At 65.9% G+C, this 17,226-nt stretch overlaps 2 protein-coding genes across 2 annotated transcripts; both read right to left on the bottom strand.

The window, feature by feature from the left end:
• Positions 1–302: 302 nt before the first annotated feature.
• Positions 303–1,719, bottom strand: C1QTNF8 (C1q and TNF related 8). Its single transcript, XM_045784779.2, has 2 exons — positions 1,509–1,719; positions 303–1,004 (listed from the first exon to the last, which is right to left on the bottom strand). The coding sequence occupies exons 1-2, from the start codon at positions 1,711–1,713 to the stop codon at positions 454–456; spliced, it is 756 nt and encodes a 251-aa protein (XP_045640735.1). The 5' UTR covers positions 1,714–1,719; the 3' UTR covers positions 303–453.
• Positions 1,720–6,969: 5,250 nt separating this feature from the next.
• TEKT4 (tektin 4) lies at positions 6,970–12,804 on the bottom strand. Its single transcript, XM_045784732.1, has 6 exons — positions 12,271–12,804; positions 10,239–10,309; positions 9,699–9,842; positions 9,005–9,227; positions 8,119–8,273; positions 6,970–7,186 (listed from the first exon to the last, which is right to left on the bottom strand). Exons 1-6 carry the CDS (start codon positions 12,802–12,804, stop codon positions 6,970–6,972), a joined length of 1,344 nt encoding a protein of 447 aa, XP_045640688.1.
• Positions 12,805–17,226: the final 4,422 nt, after the last annotated feature.

Below are 17,226 nucleotides of genomic sequence, written 5' to 3'. Positions count from 1 at the left end.
GTCTACAGGACGGCCCCTGCCCACCTCCCCGGTGTCCAGCCAGCAGGAGCTCCGCAAATGTCTCCACCGCCCTGCTGCCTGGATCAGATATTTATAAGCAGAGTGGATGGCTCTACTGCGAGGGCGAACCCCGTGGCCGTGGAGCTGCCCGCCCGCCCCGCCGCAGCCCACCTGGCCCACTGCGTGCCCGTCACCACAGGTCTCCGTCCCGGATGTCTCGGTGTGAACGCCCTGTCTGTGTCCACCCCCACCGGGATGGCCCCAAGTCCTCTTGCTCTGGCCGTGTCCCTGGCGTTCTGCTCAGTGCCTGCATGCAGCTGGCGCTCCGTCACTGCACACAGTTGGTGCTCAAACACTGCCGGCTGAGCTGGCACGGCCCCTCAGCTTCCAGGGTGAGGTCGCACTGGGCGGTGTCTGGGGAAGGCGCGCCGTGAGGGCTGGGCTTTGTGGGGGCTAGAGCTCTGCGGCCGGCTTGACCAGGTGGCCATTGAAGGTGATGGAGAGGTCGCCATGCTCGCCGTAGATGGCATTGTCGCGGTCCCGCTGGAACATGCGCACCCAGACGGTGTCGCCAGTGGCCAGGGGCAGCAGCAGGCTCTGGGTCTGCATGATGCTGCGCTCACCGGGCTGCGCGTACAGCACGGCCGTGGCCCGCCCGTTCCACATGATGTGCAGGTAGGTCTCCTTGTAGTTCCAGGTGTGCACGTTGAGGTTCAGGAAGTAGACGCCAGGCACGGCGCACAGGAAGCGGCCGGACGCCAGGTGGAAGGCCCCATCCGGGTTCACCAGCTCCGTGTCGAAGGGCACAGCCTGGAAGCCATCGGCACTGTGCAGGCCCTCCCGCCGGCCCACCGAGAAGGCCGCATAGGCGCGCTGACACAGGGGGCCCGGCGGCCCCGCCTGCCCCTTCTGGCCCTTGTGGCCCCAGAGGCCACGGGCGCCCAGTGGGCCCTCCTTCCCGTTCCTGCCAGAGAGACCTCTGAGGCCCAGTTCACCCTTCTCACCTGCAGGGGGGCAAGTGGGAGCCACGGGTCAGGGCGTGGGGTCCAGTCACATGGGGCCAGCAGAAGCCACGCCCCAAGGCCATGTCTGTTCTGGGGCCTGAGCGGCTTGCGGTGTGGGGACGGTGGAGAGCTGCAGAGGATGGGTCTGCCCTGGGCTGTGCAGGACGAGAGGCTGGGAAGTTGGCAAGCCCAGTCGAGTGCAGCTACCAACCAGCCCCCCCAGGCGAGGGCTCCTGGAGCTCACTTTCATCCACGGGGATCCCGGGCCTCCCTCCAGCCTCCCCTGAAGACTAGGCCTGGGGGGCTGCTGCGGGGCGGGTGGGGCCTCGGGCCGCCTTCTGCCCCAGCCCCCTGCCCAGGCCACCAGAGGCAGGTGACCAGTGTGCCACCCACGGGGGCCCAGGTGCCCAGGTCAGGGCTCTCCGGCCCCCTTCCCTGCCCCCTCAGTGCAGGGTGTCCCTGTGGGAACGGGTGGGGTGGGGCTGCCTCTCCACAGACACTCACCTTTGAGGATGGACATGTCGATGGTGGGCCGCACGTGGGGCAGCGGCACCCCCGGCTCCCCAGCGCTCCAGGGGGCATAGGGGCCAGGGGCGGCGGGGGGCCAGGCGGCGCGGCAGCACTGCACGCAGGGCCGTCGGGGCAGCCCCAGGCCGGGCCAGGCCCCTACAGGCAGCCCCAGAAGGAGCAGGAGGCCGGAGGCTGCCATCCTCGCCAGAGCCTGGTGGGGGACCAGAGGGGGGCGGCGTCTGAGGAGAGGCCCCGCTGAGCCCCAAGCCCCACAGCTGTCTGGGCTGTGCCCCCTTGTCTGGGGGAGTTGGCACACAAGGCCAGGGACCTGTCTGGGGGTGGGGCCTCTGTGGGCCCCTCCTGGATCCTCAGCCCCAGCCCCGACAGACATCACTAACAGATCCCTGCACACTTTCGCCTGGACCTGGACATGGCCTCCTCAACGCAGCACTACAGGGGCCCGCACGGGGGACAGCTCACGCCTGCCCCTCTGGAGCCCCAGCAGAGGTGACCCGGGCAGCCGCACGCTGTCCCAGCTGGTGTTTCCAGGCTCGCTCCCAGGGGCTGCTCTGTGTGGCCTCCCCACCCCTCCCTAGGGCCACGGCTCTGGGCTGTAGCCAGTACCCTAACAGCCTGCAGCCCCCACAGCTGGGGACCCCGCACCTGGCAGTCCACGGGGCACTGTCATGGGGCGATGGGCTCTGATTCCGTTCCCTAAGGTCCCCACCCACCAGTGGCCGGTGGAGCCCTTGGGGAGAGGCAGCCGGGCTGCCTCAGGGAAGGGCAGTGCCCCAGCGCCGGGAGGCTGGGCTCTGGGCCCAGGTTGGGTGGCGCCCTTCACCGGGCAGCTTCTCCTGGGCTGCCTGGCTGGGCAGAGGGTGGTACCCACATCCTGAGCTGCTAGGGGAGGGAAAGCAACTTGTGGAGGCTCCCCAGGGTGGAAAATATGGTCTTTAATCCCCACCAGGCCTGGGCCTCTTGCCTCTGCCTCCCCTCTCCCAGGAGACCCTGTCTGACACCTGGCCCGTCCATGCTTTCCCTGGCCACCTCCGGGAGGCTCAGCCAGGACAGATCTCCTGTAAGGGCAGGCGTGTGAGGCTGGGGTCCTCACTCTTCCCTGGCGTGCAACCCTGCTGAGAAAGACACAGGACCTTCCTCCAGGAAGCCCTCAGGGACTGCAGCCCAGGATGAGTTTCTTCCTCTTGCACGGCGGGAGTGCGACCCACTCTCAGGCTGAGCTTTCCTGGAGGGGGGACCCCTTCTGTTTACCACCTTACCCCCAGAGTCCAGCAGACCCTGACCCGCCCTCCTGGCTGTGCTGGACGCTGCAAGCCCCTCCTGGATTCTTCCTGTGGGGGGACCTGGCAGGACCCTCCAGGGGATCCCACTCCACAGGCAGGCCTATGCCTGGGGTCTCCGGCATCATGGCCCCCCAGGCCTGCCCAGCAGACGGTCTGGGCTGGAGCCTCCCTCCTTCTGAGGTCTGGAGAGGAGTACAGATGACCCCCTCTAAACCCAGCCTGCCCGGGGTGCCTGTGAGGACCCCCTACCCACCCCCACGCCCCCCATTACCATTGCGCAGTCGGGTGCCGCTGCCTGCCTGGCTGAGTCCGGTGTCACTGCCCTGAAGGCCCGTGAAAGAGCCCTTTCATGCTCACCCCAGGCGCCCGCGCCTTCCCCCGGACCATCCAAGACCAACAAGCCTCGGGCCAGCTTCAGAACTCCTGGGCCGGCAGCGCACAGGGCCTTGCTGTCCGCCACCCAGCCTGCCCTCCGCCCGCCAAGTGCCGCAGGGGCTGCGTGGCCCTGCCACGGGGGCCCCAGGTCCTCCGGCCAGCGCCTGTGCCATGGCATGGTCTGGGGCCTGTCTGGGGCCCTGTCTGGGGCGGGTGAGCTGGGGAAGCTCTGTGGGCTGGCCATCATTTTCCGTCTGGGGTGCAGACACTTGGCAGAGAGTCAGGCCAGAGCTGAGACTGGGCGCAATCTGGTGGGGGGCCGGAGGCCAACATGGGGGGGCACAGACCGGGGCCACCATGCCTGTGGCAGGCCAACTCGGTGACAGGGACACCCTCCCATCTCTGGCTGGGCAGAGCAGTGTCAGCCCCATCCCCGCTGTGCTATCCCAGGGTTCCATGTCCGGCAGAGCAGATGTGCTGTGACCCCCGGTGAGGGATCCTTGGCCTTAGCCCCACCTTTTGGAAGATACAGGGTGGACCCTGTGAGCCGCCGCCTGCACCCACCCCACCCCCGCCGCCCCTGGCAGTGCAGGAAGGGACTGAGCCTGCTGAGAGCTGGAAGCCCAGCCCACACCAGGGCCTGGCCTCGTCTCCGCTCTGGGTCTGGACAGCTGGACGCTGGGCCCAGGGACAGGCCCAGCACTTTGGCCTCTGGATGTGGGGACAGGTGATACCCTGGTAAGCATCCCCCCACCCAAGCCAGCAGCCTGTGGGGGAGGATGGATGAGCAGGGAGGGTCAAGGACGGAGGGGCCGGGAGGCAGGAGCGGTCTCGCCTGTGGGGGCTTCCCTGGCCAGGCTGAGGGGCAGGAGGGGTGAGAGCCGTGGGCGGGGGCTGCGGTAGCTGGAGCCAGGTCCTGGAGCTGACAGCTCACACTGCAGCAGGGCCTGGAGGCCCCCTTGGGGGCAGCTGTCTTCACCCCCGTCTGCAGGTGGAGCAGGGGTGAAGCCCGAGGCCCTATGCCCTGACTCACAGGCCCGGCGGGTCCCCACACCTCGTCAGCGTGTGCTGGGCGTGGGCTTGGCTCTGAGACCAGGCAGCTTCGCGGGAGCTGCTCCGGGCAGCGCGTGCAGTGGCTTCTGCTTCCCAGCACCGCGTCCCTGTGGGAGCCGGTGGGCCCAGGGCAGGTCGGGGGGTCCTCCCTGGCAGCACCACTCTGGCCTCCAGGGCATGAAGAGAGGAGCAGAGGCCCAAGCTCTGCTGCTCCTAACGTCCGAGCCTCAGTTTCCCCAGCTGTAAAGTGGACATCGATGGGCTCAGAGTGGCCGGGGGCATGCCCTGTGGTGGAGGGAAGCAGGAAGAGCTCAACCGCTGGGGGTCTTGGCAGGCTCTGGCCACGCTGCTGGGCCCCCGCATCCCTCCTCCTGCGCCTCCCCTGACACCCGCAAGCAGAGCTGCCCCCCAGGATGTGTGGTCACTGTACTTCCCCTGGGGGAGGGGACAGCGAGGTAATTGGCCCTGTACGTGGGGGCGCCCCCTCGAGGGGGGCAGGTGTGGGCTGAAGGGCCTGGAAGGCACCCTAGGCTCCCTGGGGTCTGGCTGGGCCCCGGTGCAGTGTGTTCCCTTGGGTGCAGGTGGTCAGCAAGGGCCGAGGGTGACTCAGCAGGTGGCGGGAGGACCTGGACAGAAATAGCCTTCCTTAGACACACCGCCTGACATCTCCGTGACGACGGGAGCGTGGCCGAGCGTCACGGCCCCACGGGTCAGCGGCCCACAGAGGGCCACTGCGTCGCCCACAGGAGGCCTGGGCTCCCTCGCTGCCTCCAGCCCGCTCAGCCCAGGAAGGCCACACTGACCTGTGACTTGACCCTGGACCAGGGGACCAGATGCCCCCACGCCCCCCAAGGCAGCAGCAGCCCTAGCATGGGGGTCGGGGAGTAGGCCAAGTGCCTGTTACCACAGACTTCACTAAAGGGGGCTGCGCAGGGGGTCCTGGGAGGGATGGACGCGGACTCTGGAGCTGGGCATCCTGTGGGGGGGGTCACTCACTCACTGCAAGGGTGACTGTTCCACAGACAGGGAAACCCTAGGAAGCCAAGGGCAACCCAGATGTGTGGGGCAGCTCTGGGCATCAGGGGGCTTGCAGGGGGAGCGGGGTGGGGCGACACTGCAGCCCCTGGAACATTCTCCTCCCCCCACCCCACCACACTCGCCCCACCCCAGCCCACCCCTCAGGCCAAGAGCTGCCCCAGCTCCCTGGGATCCCCTCCCCAGACGGAGACTGTAGTGTGGGCCCAGGGTGGACGGCACCCTGCCTACTGCTCTGGTGGCCTGAAGCGACCCTGCTCCCTCTCCCCAGGACCCCGGTGGCCTCAGGGCCCCGGGCGCACAGCTGTGCCACCGTGGAGCCCAGCAGGGTCAAGGTCTCAGGGCTGCTGGAGACGCCCATGCCTGCGTCATGGCCTCACCTTCCCCATGAGCCTGGCCAGACTCCACGGGCTGGTGGTTTGTCTCTACAAGGGACAAACTTTCTAGCTCACCAGCAGCCGTGGGACAGCCACAGACAATGAGCGCCCAGCCGGCAGCCCCGGGGCCTGTGCCATGCCCCCCAGCCTGGGGCCACCAGCCCATCTGAGAGATAATGAGCTGTGCTCAGCCCCCACCTTGCCCCCTTGGTGCCCAGCAGCTGCCACAGGGGGCAGGGGGCTAGACGAGAAGGCCCTCAGCGCAGGGGGACGCTGCCTCTGGTGCTGGCGATGATGGGGCTGAGTGGCCCATGTGCACACAGAGGGAGTTACCAGCTCCCAGCAGCTGGAAGGACACTCCCCTGAGTTCTGTTGATGAGCCGCCCTGGGCGGGCAGACAGCGACGGGAGCTGTCTGTCCAAGGTGGGCTGGGCACAGTGGCAGGGGCCTCCTTGCACGGAGCCCTGACACAGAGACTTGGACACAGGGCGAGGGATGGTGCGTGGCCAGATGGCCGCTGGGAGCCCTCTACCCACCATACCCCAGCCTGACTCACCCACTGGTCAAGGAGAGGCTGGACAGGACACTGGCTACCCAAGCTGACCAAGGTGGCTGGGAGTGGAGGCCCCCCCCGGGCTCAGGGTCCCCAGGCATCTGTCACCCTGGGTGCCCACCCAGTGCCAGGTGGAGGTGGCAGGGAGAGGCCCCGTGCATCTTCTGCATGGTCACTGTCCCAGGCCCTGCCTGGTGCCCTGCGGGAGCTTTGGGGCACTGTGTGGATGCTCCCAATCCCAGGCCCAGTCCCTCGGGGCAGAGCCGGCCAGCTGCACGGGGACAGTGTCCAGGGCACAGGGAAGAAAAGGCTGGGGCTTTGGTCATTGCTGGGGTGATGAGTGCTGTGGCTTCTGTGATGGCAGGAGAGGACGCTTCCTCTGCATGGTCCTGCAGGCAGCTCAGGTGGGCCCTCTGCCATCTCTGCCCATCTCTGCAGACTCAGAGCTGCCTGGGGGGGGGGCAGGCCACTGGTCCACGGTCAGCCATGCGGGGGCCTCTACATACCCTCCAGGTGGTAACCGGGGCTGCCCCAGGCAGCAGGAACTGCCCGGGCAAAGGCTCTGAGCCCCCGCCTCCTATCGGCCTGGACAGGGGCTCCGTAGGTAAAGCCCACCTGCCCGGGCTGCAGCGTCTGGACTCCCCCCAGAACCACGTCAACAAGTAGAAAGCTAACATGCTCTTTATTTGAGGGATGGGGGGACAGGGCCTGCCCCATGTCCAGCCAGGCCACAGAGGCACCTGCCGTGGTGCCAGCCCCCGTCACTGGTAGCCGGCCAGCTGGAGGATGGTGGGGTAGCGGGCACGGTGGGTCATGCACTTCTGGCGGTCGATGAAGAGGCTGTTGGTCTTGACGGCCAGGTCCTTCTCCAGGTCCATGCGCGTGTCCTCCAGGTTGCACAGCGACTGCTCTGCTTCTAGAAGCTTCTCCTTCAGTGCTGCAAGGGACATGTTGAGCTCCTCCACCTCGCTCACCAGCCTGTGGGGCAGGGGGAGGCAGGTGTGAGCTGGGGCTCCAGGCTGGGACGGGCAAGGCCCGGGAGCCCTGGTGAGGGGTCCAGGCCAAGCTGCTGGGCCATAAGAAGACCCAAAAGTCCCAAAGGGAAACCTGGCCACCACGTGGAGTGGGCTGGGCCAGGATGCTCCCTACAGCCTGTGGGAGGGCATGCCCTCAGACCGCAGCTCTGCAGGGCCACTGCACTGGGCCCGAGCTGGGACTTCTCCTGGCTGCCCCGGCCCTGCCCCCGGCCAGAAGGGAAAGCCTGCGTGGGCAGGGCTCTGTAGGGCCGTGCTCAGTGACACTGTGCAGCAGTTACACGCAATGCCAGCACGGCGCTGAGGTCCCGGTTCCCTCTATTCCTGGGGCCTGGACCCCTGGCCCCGCACAAGGCCCCAGTCCCCAGCTGTGTTGCGGGCAGGGAAGGAGGAATGCCAGGCAGGGGTATTCCATTGACAAGGGAAGCTGGTACTCGATGAGTCAGAAACACTAAAGACACGATCCCGCCTAGGCTTTGAGCCAGGGCCAGGGGCCACTCGTGCCATCAGGGGTCTAGATGGTGCAGCGTGGGCAGGGTGGCCGGGGGCCTCGGGGGCCTCGGGGCTCAACCTCTCAGACCCCGAGATTCCTTGCCGGGAAGATTGTGCAGCAGGGGATGAAGCAGGAAGTGCTACGCTGTCCCTGACACTCAGCGCTGCAAAAGGCACATCCGTGTCTAGTCGTGCTGGGTGGGGGTGGGGTGTGGGGACACCTGCGTGTGTGAGCCCGTGCGTCTCCGAGACAGGCCTGCAGGCAGCGGTGTTCCTGGGGCCCAGAGGCCAAGGGAGGCCCGGCTGGGGCAGGGGACAGGCACAGAGGGTGGGTGGTGCGCTGTCCCGCTCAGGCCTGCCCCGGGTCACAGCCACGGTGGGCACCTGAACTGGGCGGCGTCCCGGCACAGCTCCACATTGGGCCTGTGTGAGCGGTTGTACAGACGGGTCTGAGCCACCTTCAGGGGCGCCTCCTTGTCCTTAATGGCCTCCTTCAGGGCCGCAACGTTGTGCTCCTGGTCTGTGATCTCCCGCAGCGTCTGCACACAGGACAGTCCCTGGGGTGCCCGCGTGGTCCCACCCCACCCTCCTCCTCCCCAGGACTGTCCACGGACTCTCCGGGACGTATGGAGGCAGGAAGATGTGTGCAGCCACCTCGGCCCTGCCAAGGGCACCCAGAGGGCGGGGGTGGGACAGCAAAGCCTGCTGTCCTGCATCTCTGGCCTGAGCGACCCACCCCCCGGGTCCCACAGGTCACCCAGGCCCCCGACCCTGGTGAAGAACCAGAGACATGGCAGCAGCAAAGGGCACCTTGAGAGCCCGGGTCAGAGCCCTGCCAGGCCCGGCCATCTCCTGCCACCTTCCCCCTTACTCATGCCTGACAGCCACCCCAGGGTCACCTGGTTTTTTATTGGTTTAGTGAGGGCCCGCGGAGGAGTGGGTGCCTTGAGCCTGGGGTCCCTCAGGATGGACGGGACAGAGGAGGGGTCGGGATGAGGCCACGTTGTGACCAAGCCAGAGGCGGGGCTGCCCACAAGGAGCTTGGTGGCTCTGTAGTTACAGGTGGTCAGCTCCGGTGCTGGCCTGGGCGGGGCCGGGCCTGGGCGGGGCCAGGGGGCGGGGCCTAGTTTGGGGGAGGGACCTGGTGGGGCGATGCCTGGGCGCGGGCGCGGGCGGGGTTTGAGTGAGGCGGGGGCGGTGTCCGGGCTCGGTGTGGGTGGGGCGTGGCCAGCGCAGGTGGGCGTGGCCTGGGCGCGGGGTGAGGCGTCACCTTGTGCAGGTGGTTCTCCAGCTTCTGGCACGCGTCCTCCAGCTCCTCACAGCGGCGCCCGAAGACCAGGTTCACAGCGTCGCACTGCAGCCGCAGGTCCTCGGCGGTGTCCCGCAGGATGCAGTCGATGAGCACCCGCAGGTTGACCGAGGCCAGGCGCTCGCGCTCCGCGCGGTACAGGTTTTCCTGCGTGAACCGGGCCCACGTCTCCGGCGTGGAGGCGCTGCGGGCGGGGACGGGTTGGCGCCGCCGTCGGTGGGGGCACTTGCCAACGGCTCCGGCCCACAGGCGCTCCCGCGCTCCCCGCGCCCCAGCACAAATCACCACCCCCAGCGCGGCCGCGCGGCCTCCGCACACGCTGGACCCGGCGTCCCTTTGCCCCCTCGCGCCCCCAGCGCCCCGTGCGCCCCCCAGGCTGCGCTGCGTTGTGTGGTGGCTGCGCGCCCCCTGCCAGCCGCCCGAGGAGCTGCAGGGAAGCCCCCAGGTCCTGCCTCCCTCCGCAGGCCCCAAGCCCCTGGGGAACCGTGTGGCGCTGAGTACTTGCGCAGGGGTCCTGCTCGCTGCAGGCCCAGCCTAGGGGGCCGGGGGTCTGGGGGAGGGTCCCCAGCAGAGGGCGCAGGAGCACAGGTGCAGGTGCTGGAGACAGGTGTTTGGAGGAGGGTCCCTGGGAGGGGCTGGGGCTGAGGTGGCCCACCTCTCCTCCAACTTGGCCGAGTGCGGGTAGAACTGCACCTCGGTGCTCTGGTTGTGGTAGTGGGCGCAGGTCTGGTCGATGTTGTAGGCCTCCACCTTGTCAGACCAGTCCATCTCACACGTTTCCTTGTGCTCACGGTTCAGCCTAGGGTGGGCAGGGTCTGCGTTTGTGGGGTGGGGGAGGCACTGGGTGCCACCCCCAGGAGCAAGCACACCCCCCATTCTTCACTGAGAACCAGGCCACCTCTTCTGCCCAGTATGGGGGTCCTCGGGCCACCCAGGCTCTGCCTGGCCAACAGTGTCCAGGAGCCGCTGCTCCCTGCCCTGGAAAGCTGGCCTGGGTTCTGGACATCCAGGCACCCAGGCCATGCAGGGGTCTGCCACCCCCGGCAGTTGCCCCTACTTGCCCTGTACTCCTGCCTGAGACCTGGGATAAGCCCCCACCTCTCTGAGACTCCGGGCCTGCTCACCCCAACTTCCTGCCCAGAGCCAGCCCAAGGGGTGAGGAGACAGGGGAGGGCGTGGGACCACAGAGACCCACCGGATCTGGTTCACGGCCTGCATTATGGTCCTTTTTAGGAGCTCCTGAATGTTCCGGATAAGCTCGGTCTCCTGGGGGAGAAGACCCCACTCCCTGGTGAGGATCTGAGGATGGCCAGGCTGCTGTGGGCCCATGGTCAGCCCCTTAAATGCTCAGGCCAACACCTGACCCCTGGCTGGGTAATCGCGGGCCAGACAGCCAGCTTGTTGACCCCCAGTCTCTTCCCTGGAAAACAAGGGATGAGCCCAGCTCTTTCTCATTGGGTTTGTTCTGGGCTTTTGAACATTCTGTTTGGTGTAGCGGAGTGCGGGTTTTCTTCCTGGGGGTTTCTACCGGCTGCTGGGACCGTCATCAGAGGCAGCCCCCACTCGTCTGGCACCCACCGGGCAGCCCCTGGGCTCTAGGGGCCATCCCTGCAGCCTGCCCTGGGCACTGGTGGCCAACAACCTCCTGGGCCCCTGACCCCTGGGAACCAGGTGCCCTCCCGGCCTGCTCCTTAGGGCCTTGGGCTCAGGGAGGCCCTCTCTCCTCCACTGAGCTTTCAAGGGGGACCCTGTGTGTCTTTCTGCGACTACCATGGCTCTGTTTTCTGTGCACAAACAGCCCTCCTGCTCCCATTTGGATTTTCACCTCCGTCTGGCTCTAAACCCACGTATGTCAGGGTCTGTCCCATGGGTCTGTCTCCCTGTCCCTGGACCATTGTTAGTGTTTTCACATTGGGGGGGGGCGGAGTTTCTTGGCTCAGGGCAGGGGGGTTGCAGCCAGAGACCTGGGAGGTTGTCGAACAGCTGAGTGTGGGGTGAGGTGGTAGGGGACCAAGGAGGGGGTTGGGGCTAGGAGAGGGGAGGGGCTCAAAGTTCTGGACTGAGCTTGGAGCGTGCAGGGCCCTGCATCTCCCAGGAATGCCCACAGCCTGCAGTTCACAGGTGAAGCCCTCAGGCTCTGAGAGCTGCCTGGAGCAGAGGACGGGCCTGTGCAACACCCTGATCCTTGTGGGGCTGCTCCAAGGACAGGTCCCACTGAGGGGAAGGCTCCTTGTGCTTTGAAGGTGGCCTCCATCCACCGCCCCCTCCACACCTGAATGCTGGGCTGGGCCTGGATTTCCAGCACAGGCATCAGGGAGGGGAGTTATGGTGTGCTAGGCCTTCAAGAACTCAGGGTCAGGCTTAATTTGCATGACCTAGGGTGACCTGAAGGGCTGCCCAGCAGGTGCCAGGACCCAAGGGACCCAGGACCCCGGCCCTGCCTGCATCCCAGACCTCAAGAAGCCTCTCACAGGGCTCAGCTCAGGCCCCTCCCCATCCTTGGGGTATGTGTGGATGGGCATCAGGGCTTGTGGATGGACCTGGCCAGACCCCTCCCTGCCTCAGTGGCCTCTGAGTGTCCCATCCTCAGGCAGATGTCCCCAACACATGTCCAGGTGTGAATTCTGTCACCCTCACCCCAGGATGAGCCATAATGGGGGAGGGGGGCACCCTAGACATGGGATTAGGGTGAGCTGATGTGAGGTCCAGCTCCAGCCCCCATACCTGTTCAAACCCGTACACCGGGACCTGCCCCCAGACCATGTTGCCCCTACCTCAGCAGGTCCAAGCTGGGGCCCACCTCGCAAGGAGCTGGGCCTCACGCAGTGTCCACTATGAGGACCAGGCTCTGGGAAGGTCAGACTAGGCACCCTTCTGGGGTCAGGGATGGCACCTCCATCCTGGATGGCCTGAGCCCTGACCCCACCGCCCAGCACCTTGTTAGTCCCCAACCTACATACAGAGCCAGCATCTCTGTGCTTGGGTGTGGACCTAGGCGTGTGCTCCACACATGTCTGCATGTGTGAAGGGTTACATGCTCTGCGTTTTCCTGTGTGTACAGAGGGGCACGGGCTTCCTGAGCCCGCGTGCGCCCACCCAGCATCTGCCCATGTCGTGGGGACCCACGTGCGAACCCGCCACCCTCGGCCCTGTGCAGGCCACGCTCCCTGGAGAAGGGTGAGGGCAGCCGGGCCCGCAGTTCTCTGGGAGCGGAAGGGGCAGCACACCTTCAGCAGCTCCATCTCCACGTGGTCGCGGACGAGGTCGGGGTGCTGGCGGCGCTCGCGGCACTGCAGGTTGTCGGTGGCGATGGAGAAGGGCACGGCGGTGGCATCCAGGGCACGCTCCAGCCGCTGCTTCTGGGCCAGCAGCAGGTCGGTCTCAGCGTCCAGCTCGCTCACCTCGTGCTGCAGCTCCGACTTCCAGCCATGCATGTCCTGCAGCCGCGCACCCACCTTCCTGGTGGAGTCCTCCTGCGTGCGCCATGCCAGCGCCTCCGTCTCGGCCGCCAGCTGCTGGCTCTCGTGGCGCTGCCGCTCCGACTGGTCGCGGTCGGCAAAGGCTCGGTGGTAGCGGGCATAGCAGTTTTGGAACCACTCGTCCACCAGGTACTTGGCCGAGTGGAAGCCTGCAGTGGCCAGGCCCGAGGACGTGTAGGCGCCCGTGTTCCGGGCCACATCATACACCTTCCGGGGCATCTCGCAGGCCGGCACCGTCTGTGGGGCAGGCTGCTTGGTCAGGAGCACGTCTGTCTGTGCCATGGTGCCAGCCACGCCCGCTCCCCTTCGAGGGAGGGACAGTCAGCAGGGCAGCTCCGGGCCACTCTGTGCCCAGCAGGGCACTTCTGGTTTCCCAGCGACAGGTACACACAAGCCCTCCTGTTGCTGGGCAACAGGTGCCCTCCCTAAGTGGCTCTCTTAAAGGGCCAGGCGGCCCCAGTGCCACCACCTGTCCTGGCCCACGTGTGGCATCTGCCTAGAATTGCCCCGGGACTGCGGCCTGAAGCCAGGTCCCATTGTCCCAACTCGATTTACTTGTCCCAGTAGGAAGGTCTCCCGGACACGCAGGGGGGTGGACTTGTCCGATGGGGAGTTGAATTCAGCCTCCAGGGGATAGCTTGGAGTCAGGCACTCAGGCCTTCCCCACACAGATAGAAGCAGATCCCGACAGTGTTTCCAAGGCCACGCAGGGCCAGGCTCACGGCCGGCCGAGGCGGCAGGAGCAGGAGGTACGGCTGGTCCCCGGGCACAGCTCATCCCGCCCCGTCCTGGTCAGCCAGCCAAGCACCGGGGCAATGTCCAACATGACCAGCAGAGGGCACCATTGGCCGCAAAATGTTGCAGGGAGGGGGCGGGACAGTGGCCGCGGTTGGGCAGGGGTCTCCTCCCTGGGCGGACTGCCCCCCCCCCCGCGTGGATGGCCTTACCCCCCAACCCCCACTAGCCCCATGGGAGCCCCCCAACAGTCCACCTGCAGGACATGCACACCCCCCAACCCATCCCCCTGCTCCTGCCCCTCCACTCCGGCCTCTGCTCCGTCCCAATGGGCCCCAGCAGCCTCAGTCAGCTGACTGAAGGGAACAGGGCCTGGGCTACGGGCCCAGGCCAGGCCAGTCACAGGCCTGGTAAGGACTCATGACAGGCATGGGGCACGCCCGGAGGCAGGGACACGTGAGGAGGTGTCCTCCAGAGCGGTCCTGGGAGGAAGGGAGCTCCCTGCCTCCAGGGGCGTGCAAACAGAGTCTGCAGGGACTGTTGGGGGCCTCAGGGCCTCCCTGACACCATGGCAGGTCCCAAGCCACTGTCTGAACATAGCAGGGGAGAGGGCAGCAGGCGAGTACCTCGGTGTGTCGTGAGACTCAATTTTCTCACTCCAAATGCAATTTGGAGACAAACCCAATAAGCCTGCATATCACTCAGCCACTGCTTCGAACCCCAACACTGGCAGCCGGCCTGACTGAGGCCTCAGCCTCCTCACGCTTCCCCGCCTGTCTCCCGGGGCCCTCCGATCATTTTAATCCCCACAGGAGCTGAAGCGTCTCAGCCCTGAGTCTGGCCAGCCCAGTCCCAGCAGAGGCCACCGGGGAAGAAGGAGGCCTGACCCCCGGGGAGAGGGAGGAAGAGCACACTCCCTCCTCCTGGTCCAGCAGCACGAAGTGTGGACGGGGCCTGAGACGTGGGCTCTGGGAAGGGAGGCTCAGAGGGGGATGCCCTGGGCAGCTGTGGAGGTCCCCTTGCCCGGGAGGTGTCAGGCTGTTGGTGACAGAGGAGGGGACAAGGAGGCGTGGGCGGGGGCAGACATGCTGGAGGGGAACGCGGCTGCAGTCCAGGCTCCGCGCCGTGTCCCTACACTTGGCAGGAGGGAGGCCGACAGAGGCTGGGGGCTCACCCCAGTTCAGCCCCAGGCAGAAAGTGGGGACTCAGGACCATGGATGCTTCCCTGTCCACCCTGTGCCCAAAGGACAGCACTCACAGACCCGGTTCCCAGCCTGAAGCTGGCACTGTGTGTGGCTTGCGCTCTGGGCAGCTGTGTCCCCCCTCAGGGCTCGGCCCAGCCCCTGGCAGCCTTGAGACACCATGGCCCCATCACCCAGGATGTCCCCAGCACCGTGGCCTGGCTCTGCCGTGCGAGGAGGCTGTGGCGGTCTGTGGTGGGAGAGGCAGACCTAGACTGCAGCACCGGAGGCTGCACGGCCCGTGCCTCAGTTTCCCCATCTGTGAGCTGGGGATAAGGGCGGTCCCTCCCTTGTGGGTGTTTGAGGATGGAGTGACAGGCGTGTGTGCCGCACCCGGTGTGGGCTGACCCCTGACCTCGTTCCTGCTGGAAGGCTCTCGGTCGGCCTCAGTTTCCAAGAGGTCCTTCCCGGGCACAGTCTGTGGTCTGTGTTGGGCTCCCACCCAGAGAGGGACTGCGGGGCGCTGGGAGCCGGACACCGTGCCCTCTTGCCCTTCGCCACCCCTTGAGGCCCTTCATCCTGCAGAACCGGATACGTCCACGTAAAGGGGTTTTTAGAAGACGCGGGGAAGCTGTGGGGTGGGGACCGCAGCTGTGGTGGCAGATGACCGCGCGGCACAGACAGCCGGGGAGAGGCCCCGGGTGCGGGTGGCAGGACAGTGCATGCGGACACAGCGGCACAGAGACCGTTCCAGCTCTCTCTGGTTCCAGAACTTTCTCAGCCCCCCAAATGGAAACGGTCCCTATCATGAGTCACACCCCACCCCTCTCTGGATAGGACTGTTCTGCCCGGGTCGTAGAGATGCGACCCCACGAGGTCTGACCCCTGCCGCCGAGCCTGCCATCTTCCGACGCGTCCACGGCGCAGCGGGTGTCGGGCTGCGCTCCTTCTCCTGGCGTGTAGTGTATTTCCCTGCGCCAGTGTACTGCGGTCAGCTTATCTTTGCGGCCTCCAAGGACAACTGTTTGGCGGTCCCAGATAGAGCTCTTGTGACCTTAGGCGCACACATTTTTGTTTGAACAATCATTTTCAATTCTTTGGGTACGTTAGTATTTCCATCACCCAGGCACCGCTCGGAGACTCCCCAAGCCCAGGACATTGAAACCACAGGCCTGCCTCCCTGAATGAGGATGTTGTGGGGGCCAGGACAGTCCACGGGGGACCTGGGGCAAGACAAGAAATAAATCTTTGCTGTGGGAAGCCATCGAGGTGACCGGACCTCTGTTACCACAAGGAAACCTGGCCCGTCCCAACCGACTCGGGCCCAGGCAGGATCCAGGTCATCCCGGCTTCTCACACCCACCCTCCCTACAGTCATGCCCTCCTTGCCCCATCCTGGAATGCCCTCGGCTCCACTTCCTGCAAGTGGACCCCTCCTCCGGGAAGTCTGCCCTGATTGCCTCTCATACCGTCATAGCTCCTCCTCCTCTGTCTGCCTTCTGTGGTCCAGACCACACAGGCGCATCCTGGCATTTACAAGCATTTGCTGTGAATACAAGGACCTCAGACCAGCTAAGGAGACGAAAGCGAAGTTGAGGGCAAACCCAACAGGAATGAGGAAGCCGGATGAAAACTTCCCATACCTGGGCGGTTTTGAGACCCCCTGGCGGACGTCAGCCAATGGATTTCAAGGCTAACAAACCAAAGGCCCTCTGAGTCACATTAGAAGAGGTATAGTGTTCCAGATGAGGAAGGTGATACCCTGCTCCACTCCTCCCTGGCTGGAACATGCTTGGGAGACTGAAGGAGAATGTTCCAGAGGGTGGGTGTTGGCTGAGTGGGGCCTGCCCGAGGCAGAGCCCTCAGCAAGGGCAGGGGCTGACACCACACTCTCGGGGAAGGATCTACAGAGGCACGACCTTGAGAGGAGGGCTCAGGGGCCGCTGAGAGCATCAGCCAACTCCACCGTGGGGTTCAGCCCCCAACCTCTGGCAATGCTTGGACACACCTTCTAACAGCACCAGGGGCTGTCCCTGTGTCTGGCCCCCGTGTGTGCCATCGTCACCCTGGTGTCCTTCACACCTGTGCCCCCAGGGAGCGTGCTGACCTAGCATGCTCGTGGGGGCCTCCCGTGATGCCCCACGGGAGCACCTACGAGGGACCCAGCTGACCTGGGCACCCCGGGCCCACCGCCTGCCCCTCATCCAAGAGTTTCTGCAAGAACAGCCAAATCCCTGATTTATCAGCTCAGCTTTATCTCCAAAACCTCCTACAATTTCCCAGAGAACAAAATTAAATGCAGGATTTAGGAGAGATTTTGCGTCTGCCCAAGCAGGGCCAGGAACAGGCTGACGTGGTGAGGCCGCCGGGCCGGGGCTGTGGGTGGGCAGGGGAGGGGGTGCCCAGCCCCCCACCTGGCCCTGCTGCCCGTCTCCAGCGGCCTGAGCAAGGATGATGGGTGGGCTGGACCCCGCGCCCGAGTTCCCCTCGTCCCCTACGCCATACGCGTGACTTGGGTCCCTGTGCCCTGTGCACACACGACCCTGTCACGGGCACACGAGGATTTCACGTAGCTCCCAAGCAGCCAGCCAGTTCCCAGCAGAGGGACCCGAAGCCTGGCCAGGTCAGGGCGTCTCCCGGCCCTCAGACCCCAGGCAGGCAATGGGGGCTGGGGGGTGGCCTGAATGCACCCTGACCCCAGGGACCCAGCCCAAGGGACAGGAGAGGGCCGCCAAGAAGGCAAAACTCACAGTGTCCCCAGGCGCACCCTGGGCCCCTGGGCTTTGGG

This window comes from Ursus americanus, chromosome 2, assembly GCF_024610735.1.
Source record: "Ursus americanus isolate L20-20 chromosome 2, mUrsAme1.1.p, whole genome shotgun sequence".
NCBI classification, from domain to species: Eukaryota; Metazoa; Chordata; class Mammalia; order Carnivora; family Ursidae; genus Ursus; species Ursus americanus.
This window is presented reverse-complemented; position numbering and strand designations above follow the sequence as displayed.

Coding starts and splice junctions, on each gene's coding strand:
- C1QTNF8 (XM_045784779.2), bottom strand. CDS start 1,713: ATGGCAGCCTCCGGCCTCCTGCTCCTTCTGGGGCTGCCTGTAGGGGCC. Junction 1,005..1,508: donor CGACATGTCCATCCTCAAAG/GTGAGTGTCTGT, acceptor GCCCCCCTGCAG/GTGAGAAGGGTGAACTGGGC.
- TEKT4 (XM_045784732.1), bottom strand. CDS start 12,804: ATGGCACAGACAGACGTGCTCCTGACCAAGCAGCCTGCCCCACAGACG. Junction 9,843..10,238: donor CAGGCCGTGAACCAGATCCG/GTGGGTCTCTGT, acceptor TGCCCACCCTAG/GCTGAACCGTGAGCACAAGG. Junction 7,187..8,118: donor CGGGACGCCGCCCAGTTCAG/GTGCCCACCGTG, acceptor CCTGCCCCACAG/GCTGGTGAGCGAGGTGGAGG.